The sequence below is a fragment of the Anser brachyrhynchus genome, assembly GCF_964034855.1.
Source record: "Anser brachyrhynchus genome assembly, chromosome: 1".
In the NCBI taxonomy this organism is placed as follows: domain Eukaryota; kingdom Metazoa; phylum Chordata; class Aves; order Anseriformes; family Anatidae; genus Anser; species Anser brachyrhynchus.
The window spans coordinates 22685434-22695848 of NC_137694.1; the positions used below are offsets into that span (position 1 = coordinate 22685434).

At 34.5% G+C, this 10415-nt stretch overlaps 1 protein-coding gene across 7 annotated transcripts in view; it reads left to right on the forward strand.

Annotated features, from left to right (window-relative positions):
• The window catches only part of GRM8 (glutamate metabotropic receptor 8), a 347580-nt gene that overhangs the window by 211651 nt on the left and 125514 nt on the right, over positions 1–10415 (forward strand). For all 7 annotated transcript variants that reach the window (XM_080575728.1, XM_080575724.1, XM_080575729.1 and 4 more), the window contains one exon: positions 8482–8682. In XM_080575728.1, the coding sequence (XP_080431854.1) occupies positions 8482–8682 (201 nt within the window). The remainder of the gene's footprint in view (positions 1–8481; positions 8683–10415) is intronic.

The following is a 10415-nucleotide window of genomic DNA, read 5'->3' on the forward strand; positions in this document are numbered from 1 at the left end:
AATTTTTATTTTCATATGTAATGTATAATATATACAACTAAAGAGTTAAAAAAGTCCAATGCCATAGTAACATAGAATCAAATCAACTCTATTACTTTAACACATACTAAACCTGGAAATACAAAAAGAATGTAAGAAGCAGTGGATCATTAACACTTGTAAATGCTATAATATATATATATATATATATATAAAACTTACAAGGGTATAAGACTCAAGGAAATCTGAGACATGAGATACTTTAGTGTCCATTCTAAAATAAAAACAGATGAAGCAAGATGGGACTTGAGTGACATTTAATAATTGTATAAATATTTAGGAAACCTCAAAAACCATAGAATCAAAGACTGGTTTGGATTGGAAGGGACAATTAAATAACATATAGTCCAACACCCCTGCTTACTGACAGGGATATCTTTCACTAGATCAGGTTGCTCAAAGCCCCATCCAACCTGATTTTTAATGCTTTCTATGATGGAACATCCACAGCATCTCTGGGAAACCTGTTCCAGTGTCTCACCATCCTCATCATGAAAAATTTCTTCCTTATATGCATCGAACGAATGTTCTCTTAGTACCCTAGTTCTCTCTCTTACCCTTTTATTTAAATTCCTGCAGTGTCTTCTTTTTTTTTTTTTTTTTTGTTTCTGTAGGTATTTCCAGAACAGATATGTGCTCTCATGTTGTCAGATGTATTGCTACCAGAAAGTGAACCAGTGAATAGAGATCTGCCAGAGCACCATTTTTGGAGGACAAGAATCTTCTGGCAGTAGCACTGATAATGCTCTGCCTGCAAGTTTCAAAGCTGCAGTCAGTTGATAACATGGTCATAAAACTTTTTGAAATGTTATACATAGCTTTGAGTTTTGTCCTCACTAAATAATATGTTCCTATGTGACCAGTTCCACTGATATTGATTGGTGCACCTGAAGGAGAGATTACTTATCCCACCATATTTTTGATGCATCTTTTCTTTTACATATGTTTCATGGTTCTTGGTTAGATTGGTGGAAACCATTTCAAACAGTGTCTTATCATTATTTGAATGTAGTCAGTACTGCTTAGCCTAACAGCAGAGCAAATCGTGGATCAGCAAGGCACTATTTTACACGATACTGATGCTGGTAGATGTAGTAGACTGAAGTTTTAAATGTACGAGAGTTCTGAATGCCTGTGCTAACCAACTTTTTAAACAGTGTTTCAAGGAGATTTAATTAAGCAACGAGAAAGCAATAACTAGAAGAGGGATTTTTTTTTTTTCACTCTGATAAGAATATTTAAAGTGTTGTTAGTGACTCAAAGCACCAAAATGAGCAATGCAACTTCATTTGTTTTTTTCTAAGTGAAAACATTCTTATAAATGTCACACATAGCTGTGGGAACAAAAAGAGAGAAAAAAAAAAAAGTGACCAGAATTATGGTTTAATTCAACTTTGATGTATACTATTGTGCATTTTTAGAAGTGTATTGCTGAAAAAAAAATCTGATTTACTGTGAAGGTCAGGAAAAATGTTATGGTATTTCCAATAAAAAATGTTTGTGTGCAGGGAATTTTTTTTTTGAAGTACTCCATTTAAAGAACCAGACAAACAAAAAATCTAGTTTTTCATTTAAAGTGAAGTTAAAGTGAAAATTATTGAAACATGTTCACTCACCTGAAATATTCTTTTGGCTATTCCGTTTGCATTGTTTTTTGAAAGTATGAAGTTTCAGCCCAGTTCTGGGTAGGATCTATTTTAAAATCTCCACATCCTTCTTGGGTTGAAAAACTGTTTTGTTTTAATTTGTTTTCTCAGACCTTTACTAATTGGTCTTGCTATGTATATGTATATATATTCTGGTGAGTTAGCGTAAAGTATAACCCTTCCAAAATTGTATCAGGTACCAATTCACAAAACCTCTTCTGTTAATTGTTGAAGAATAGACAGTCAAACTGCTTCATTTCACTATCATTGCCTATACATCCTCAATTTTCTTTTTGGAATGGCTAAGCAAGAAAATTGATATAATCCTTAGCTTCCTCTCTGAATTGCTTTCTAAACTGACAATGTACTATTACTGAAAAGTTTTATGGGGCTCTCTGTGGACTAACTCATGTACAAAACAAGCATCACTGTTACCATGTGGCTACTAGAAAGCTCAACTCCGTCACTGTAAAAGTACATCACCCCCTTAAATTTCAGTAACTGAAGATAATGATCTCTATTGCATTATTTGTTCTGAGAAAGCAAACTCTCTACAACATGTGAGGAAAGCAACTGAATAATCAGGGAAGACTGCAAAGGGAGCACCATACACACTTAGTGCTTCCTGCTGAGACTGCTAAAATGGCTAACGTTTATAGATGACAACTTTCTGAGGAAAAGCTACCTGCAAAAATGGGAAGTTCTAACAAATTCTGACAAATAGAGAACTTTCATGCCTGAGCTAAAGAGTGGTGGGAGCCTACTTAAAAGTGCTAGCGATTAAGCTGTGATTGACATGCAGAAAAAGATCAATCCCAACACAACAATATTTATCTTTGATTTTGCTTGCTTCCAAGTACAGCTTAACTAAAACTGTTTTGTGAGCCAAGTAAATGGGATAAATAATTTAGCTGTGAGTGAAAAATGTGAATTATAACTGCAAACTGACGAAATGTTACTAGATATGTAAGATGAAGACTTGTAAACAAATAAGTTAGGAAAAAACAAACAAACAAAAAAACCAACCAAGAGTTGCACAGATGCACCAATGGCCTTTATGCAGTAATTACACTTGAGCATATATAACAAATGCAGGTAAATGGTAGCTAGCAGAATAGATTTTTCACAGGTAACCATTTTGCCTATTATCATTTTCACAAATCATTTTTATTATCACTCCATCCTCCAACATTACTTGTCCTCACACTATTACCCCCACAGATCTTTCTCCCCTTAATTGCAACGCAGTCCCTAAAAAAGTGGATTTGCCACTCAGCACACATGAGAGGGGACAAGATGAAAGAAGAGTAGATGGGAATGTGGAAAGGCATGAGGAATACAAACTCTTGGAAAGGGATTTTTCATCGTTGGTGATGAATCCATAGTTAGGAGATTCTATCCCTTCTACAGTAGGATTTCTATCACTGCTAAGACAGCTATTAATATTGCTGTCCTCTAACTGAAGGAGAAAACATACAAGCCTTTTTTTTAAAAAAAAGGTTTTTTTTTTCCTAGATAAACACAGATTTTGCCAGAAATTACCAACCCTAAGAGTAAGATACATGAATCACTCAATAACAAACATAGCAATAAGTATGTTAAAATAGTATAAATGGAATCTATAGTCAGCAGTGTTTCTCACATGAGGTTTTCAAGCAGATGTTGAATATTTATCCATTGTTAGATGTATCAAAAATGGCACAAAAAAAAATCACAAGTATTATATTAATATTATTAGGTTAGTGAAATAAATGATATAACCCTACCAAATGATGATGACAAAGTAATTTTCATTTTAACTAAGTGAAAGACTATGACACATTGCAAGAACTGAAGATGAGAGTTTTTTGACAGGAATTTTCTAAAACTTACATGTGAGAGTTTTCAAACAGCTGCTGGATGTTTTCATGGAGTTAGCATAAATTATATCTATATCTGTGTTTAGTATAGATCCCAATAAACAGTGAGAAATGAAAATAAATATTTTAAGGTTTATTAATAAAAGTAATAGTTTCTGCATACAGTTCTCTAAACACTGAATGTTGATTTTGAATAAGAACCTTAAAATGATAGAAATCAAGGTGGCTCAAATTGAAAAATGTGTTGCTGATAGATTTCAAAGAGGAATGTTTCCATCTGTTGACTAAAGATTAGGAAATCAAGACAACACCTTGAAATATCCTATTTCCCAAGTGGAGCTCTAGTTATGTGCTCCTATTTTCTGCACTACTTTTCTAAGCTTGGAACCTGATGGTTACGCTGTCATTTTTTTTTTATTTCCAAAGATTAGTATCCTAGACCCATGCACACTGCATCCCCATAGCACTGACATCTGTTCTTCTAAGCTGGCCCCCACTCCTGTTTCTCCAAGCTGTCCAGTACACAAAACCTTTCTCAAACCCTGCACCCCATTGTTCAAGTCTGGAGCTCTAACTAGCTGTTGTATACAAGGTCTTTGATATTAATATTCGGTCTTCAAGTAACATAAATTAACATTTTAACTACATATATAGGATGGATTCTTGAAAATATAGAAATAAATATGACAGATAATGTCAGTAGCATTTTTACACAAATTGCTTCAATAATGCAAATTGGAAACAGAAATATTGGCAAGACAGCATGAATGGGATTGGTCAAAAATGTAAGGTGAACTAGGTATTTCCAGAAACTATGTAGTTGATAAATAAAGTAATTAATTAAATTTCCCTGTATCACAAATTATGAAACAAGTATATCCATTTGCCTTATCTAGATTTTTATCTATCTATCTATCTATATAGATAAGAAAATAATAAATAAGCACTTTGCTCTGTACTCTTGTTGCCATGGACATGTGCACAGAAATTTAATCTATGTACACCCTAAGATTATCATTAAGAAGACAGTCTCTAAAATATAGGTGAATTGCGTAACGTATCCCACAGCAGTCACCTGTTAGTGAGATCAATGACTTAAGTTTTGCTTGCTTTGCTTATATCCCACAGGTGGTATCATCACCCATGTATGAATTCATTACCTTAGCTATATTACATTAATCTTAATTTACTTACTGTATTGTATTGTTAAGTTTTTAATTAAGATACATTCTAATTTATTGTTGTGAAGGCCTCATTTCTCTTGGGTATTGTTACCCAAAGTCTCTTGATTCCCACATCCTACCTGGGGAACTGGCAATGTCACCTGCTTCTCCTTCCCTCACAAATGATAAGCCCCGGCCACAGCTCCTTATCTACCTGATCCATGTCTCACCTTATGTTCCTTATCTTTTCCTGCTATAGCTGAGCTCCACCATCCTGAACAGAAAAGACACTTATCCCTGCAGAGATACTTCCTGCTATAGTCCAGTTTGTCCCTCTTGCTCAAGAAGTGCAAGAGTAGTTATGGCAACATTATACAGGCTCATAGCGGATCATTGTTGGTCTCTAGGGTTCATGAAAAGATTCCAACTAAAGGCAGTCAGGAACAGCTGACACTTTTCCTGGGCTTGTGATACATCTCTTCCTAGCTCTTCTGTAGCACAAGATGATAACATTAGTACATGTATCTATGTATTTTCCCCATTGGTCAGAGAAAGTCTCAACATCTTGCTGCGATTCCCCACAAGCTTGCACTATTCAGCATCAGGATTGGAAGACCTGCTGGAAAATACCGTGACATATTTCTCTGGATTTCCTTTGTATGGAAATCAGTGAAGGGAAGGATGGCATGAGCCCAGTTCTTGTCTCAGGTCTTGGCACACTGTCAGACCAAGCAGGTATGAAGTGCCTGGGTTCAAGAGTTTAAACATCTTCGCAGTCTTTTTGGTAATGACATAGCCTAAGCAATCTTTTCTGGAATAAAAACTGTAGGATGAGAAATTGAAGTGATCATTAAGAAAGCATTAAAGCATTTCTGTTATGAGATACATATTGTTTTATTATTTCAAGTCAGCCATGTGTGTAAAAGCATGCCTTGCTGAGCTCAGTGTCAAGCTATAAATGAAGCTATTATTACTTCATATACAATCTGAAGACAAATGATAATCATGTCTTCCAAACATGTAATATTATCTTTGTAGTAGATGAATATATTTATGATTTAGACAATATGCAGCATTTTACAATTATACATTAATGTTTATTTAGGACAGTGTAATATAATCAGATTTAATCAGATTTAAGTTGATGAGTTCTTGTCATCTTTATAAATTAATGTTTTAAACATTTGAGAATTCCGGAAAGAGAAAATGGAGAGAAACTTCAAGAAGAAAGAATGTGTAATTCAGTTTTTATTTATTTATTTATTTGTTTCCCTTATGGAAGGCAGAGACTTCTATTGTCTTCTGGGTTTTCTAGTTTTAAAAGTATTAATCTTGTGATGTTGTTCACCCCTTCATAATTAAGGAAAGACACTCAGTGGTAATAAATTCATTTATAATCTTTTTTAATCTGGAATTTATATGATAAATTAGTTTATGATCACATATTTGTGAAGAGTAAAGGTGAAATAGTATACTGTGGAAGAAATTTATAGTAATCCGATGTGTGCTTAAAATACAGTGTAATAGAGGGGACCGTAATTCTTTTTTTTTTTTTTTTTCTTTTGTAAATCTGTACTACTTAGTACTATTTATTTGCACAAGTGTTTGCTGCTTTTAGGGCATTATGACTTAGCATTTTATTATAGAAAAGGATTTCTTTCTGTCTTTCACCAACCCTCCACCCTTCAACATAAACATCCGTCTGATGTGTGAGGAGAATTACATTTGGCTTGGAAATAGAAAGAGGTATGTCTCCTTCAAACATCTCCTGTCCTGACCATCACATCTAGAGGATGTAGAAGCTCTTAAGAAAACATGCAGGTTATTGACTGCTGTGTGCCTGCAGCAGTTCTGTAAACCCTGCCCTTCACTCCTTGACTGGCAGGCATACTGTCTTGATTCCTGTCTTAACCAGACAGGAACAATTAAGGGAGGGCTCCTAAGCAGTACCCATCAATTACTGTTGGAAGCTAGTTCACAAATGAAATAAGTTAATAAAGTTGCAATCTAATTAAGCCACATCTCTTACATCCTTAATATCTTCTTTCATGTCTAGGTAATGCATTTCAAGGAACTGTGTAATTTTCAGCATGTGCAAGGAAAAGTTTTCTGTTTGCTTGGTTGCAGTAGTGTCGCGCAATTTACTAATCATTTGCCAATCATTAGATAGAACACTTTGAAAAGTGTTAGTTGAGCTACTTGTAATAAGTCACAAAGTTATGTGCTTTACTCTCATGGTCAGTAACAGTCAGTACCTTTTCAAGAAGCAGGCATGTTTTTTTTTTTCTTCCTTTAATCCCTAAATACATTTTTATTTCTTTCCCTAAGGAGAAATAAAAGCGTGTCATAATTTTTTAGTGCTATTTATTTCTCCCAGTGCTCAGGGATATTTTAAAACATAAAACACTGCTGATTGTCAGATTACAGATTTGTTCATATGTTACCATTGTAATGTGATACAGTGGCATTGAAGTACAGCAAGCAAACAGAAGGCTCTGAATAGAGTCCCTGATTTTTTTTCTCATGTCATATGAACTTGCATATTTTTTTCTAAAGAAAGATCTTGCATACAGTAAATTTGCAGTCATACAGAATGCAAATTTGCAAAATTTGGATACATCAACATTAATATCATGAATTGATAAAACACTATTTTGAAATAAAAACAAACAAAAAATAAGGTAAAGAATAGTAAAGAAATGGTGCATAAAATTTTGGTTCATTTTTATATTCTTAGTTTCAAATAGTGTGAATGGATTATTTTTACACTGAATGAGTCTGTTATCTAGTAGATAACCTTGGTTTTAGTCTTGTGCTCCCTGAGTCAATGGGAACTTGGCTGTAGACTTCAGCAGGACAGATTTCATGTCAAGATCTGTAAAGCCCTCTCTCCCCTTGTAAAAGAAAATTCTGTGCCTTAGAAATCAATGCCTGTATTCCCACAGAGGACATGGGATTGCATGTTGGTTGTCAGCCTAAAACATAATTTTTCTGAACTTTAATTTTAACTTTTCCACTTAGTAATATCACCCCTGAACATAAAAGATATCTCTGGATTTGGATGTAGATGATTAATGTGGGAAATCCCTGTAGAATCAAAATCTCATAATGTATTGATTTGCTCTGTATTCCCTCTGTAGGAAAAATGTCCCTGTAGGAAAGAGCAGGCAGTACATGGCTCTCAATGGGAAGCATAATTCACTAATAAATACAGCGAAAAAGTCTCAGAATAAGCACTTTTCAATATGGAGACAGATGGCCACATCACTTGGCAAACATTCAGCTTTTTTGTCCTGACATGTTTAAATAATGTTTATCAAGCAATAGACATAGATAAAAATCAAGGTAGCCTTAAATTTATCTAAAACAGAATGTCAAGCTGCTGTAGAAGTGTCCTATAAATAACAATAAACAGTTGTTGAACGAAAGTCAATAAGCTGCAAAGAGTATTTCTACTGGATTGTAGAAGTGCATATATATATATATATATATATATTTCTTTCTTATCCTTGTAATGAAATGTTCTGTCCTGTTTCCCAGCCCAGGACTCAACATAATGTTTATATACCTGGCACAACATAAAAGGATTAGAGGCAAAACCAGATGGCCATATTTTCCCTTGTCTTGTTTATTTAGGTGATGGATAGCTGAGTCCTAACTTTACCTATCTATCTAACTGTAATCATTTATGTTCTTCTGTGAATTTTTGCTCACATGTGCACAAACGCATGCATACAGATTGAAGTAAACAGACTTTTTCTCTTTCTTTCTTAGGCTTAGAAAGAATTGCAAGAGATTCAGCCTATGAGCAAGAAGGAAAAGTTCAGTTTGTTATTGATGCAGTATATTCCATGGCCTATGCACTACACAACATGCACAAAGATCTCTGTCCAGGATATATTGGTCTATGCCCAAGGATGAGCACAATTGATGGTAAAGAACTACTTACTTACATCCGGGCAGTAAACTTTAATGGTAAGTTACATGTGCTTTTTTTTTTTTTTCTTCTTTAAATGTTTCAGAAGTGACAAGATGTGTTTTCTTCTATATATAGGATACATCAAGGCACAGTGGAAAACACAAGATTAGAAGCAGTTCTCATTTAGTCAGAACTGTGAGTTTTTCCACCTGCTTTGAAACCCCAAGTGTATTTTTTATCTTAACATTAAGTTGCTCCCACAAGAAGCAGATGTTAAAAATAAGAATCTGTCGATCAAAATATTTCAGTGAAAAGCTGCTATTATTGAAACAAGTTGAGGACTCGTGCAGTCCTATTGACAGATTAAAATCCTTAGACAGAGGTTGCTCTTGTGTTTGCAAGACAATTAATTGAAAAAATACCCTTCTGAAAATTGGCTTCTTCTGAAATTACCGTTAACAATTTCCTTACAGAAGTGAAGAGAGTGGAATTTCTTTCAGCTTGCATATTTAAATCTCAATTAAAAGACTTACTATCAGTTCCAGCTTCTTTTCCATTTCATTGTTTTTTTGCTCAGTGATTTAGTCAGCTCTAGCACAACTGCAATATATATTTTTAAACAACACTACATAATCTGTGCAGCTGGGATCTGCCTGCTGGGGAAATGCAGTTACTGTTGCTTGTGCTGTCAACAGTAGAGACTGTTAAAGAATAGGCTTAATTTATGAATGTAGAATTGAAAAGGGTAGAACATATTTGGTGGTGAAATAAAGTTGCTGAAAACTTATATTATTTCATGAAACCCATAACTGTTTTAGGCTATATTTGCCATTATTTTACACGGAAATGGAACAATGTGCTTTGCTATGTTTTCCTTTTTTTCCCTACTTGGTGGTAATTCACGTACTAGAAATGCCTTCTAACTATAGAGAGAAGCAGTGTCTATCACAATTCACTCCAGTGACCTCAGCTGCCAGCCTTTTTGAAAAAACCACAAGGTCATTTTGAATTTAGCTTCCAAGTGGAAGCATTTTTTTGCTTTAGGTAATGTACCAGACCATTTGGTTGATATGAATATTGGCTGCAGTTCACAATTTTTTCCTCTTCTAAACCTTTTTTCTTTCTATGCAATTTTTGTGAAAAGGGAATCCCTGTCTCCAGGAATATAAAGACAGAAGGAGTTTAAAATGATTCTTTAGGGGTATTAAAGAAAACCTGGAGCAAAGTATGTAGCTGACAAATGGGAATGTTGCTATGATGACAAAAGTAGGCAGCATATTGTAAGGTTTGCAGTGATAATTATCTACATTTCCAGCTTATATTCTTTTGAGTCTGTGTTGTTAAAGCATAAAGAAAGTGATCTGTTTTCATTTGGTTAGCATTAAAGTTTAGCATAAAAAGATAAGCCATACACTTCACTTGAAACCTTTTTCTCCCTAAAGGTTGTTGTATTTCATCGATACCTGTCATGTTTTCTCTGGCTTACTCTAACTATTGCAACAACATGGGGAGATGAAAGAGTGGGATAAATCATTCTGGGCACTAATGAAAAAATATCTGTTTTTGAACAAGTGATTTACTGAAAGAGAGGAAAAGAGAAAGAAATAAAGGGAACATTTCTGTGAGGTCAACTTTCTGTCTCATGAGATACAAAAAATCTTTGCAGTATGAGGTTAGTCAACATTATGTACTGGTGTGCTAACTTTCTGTGTGTGTCATATGTCGCAGTATTTCCCTGGGGTCACACACTGAGGTCATGCAATGGGAGACATCATCAGAAGACAGTCTT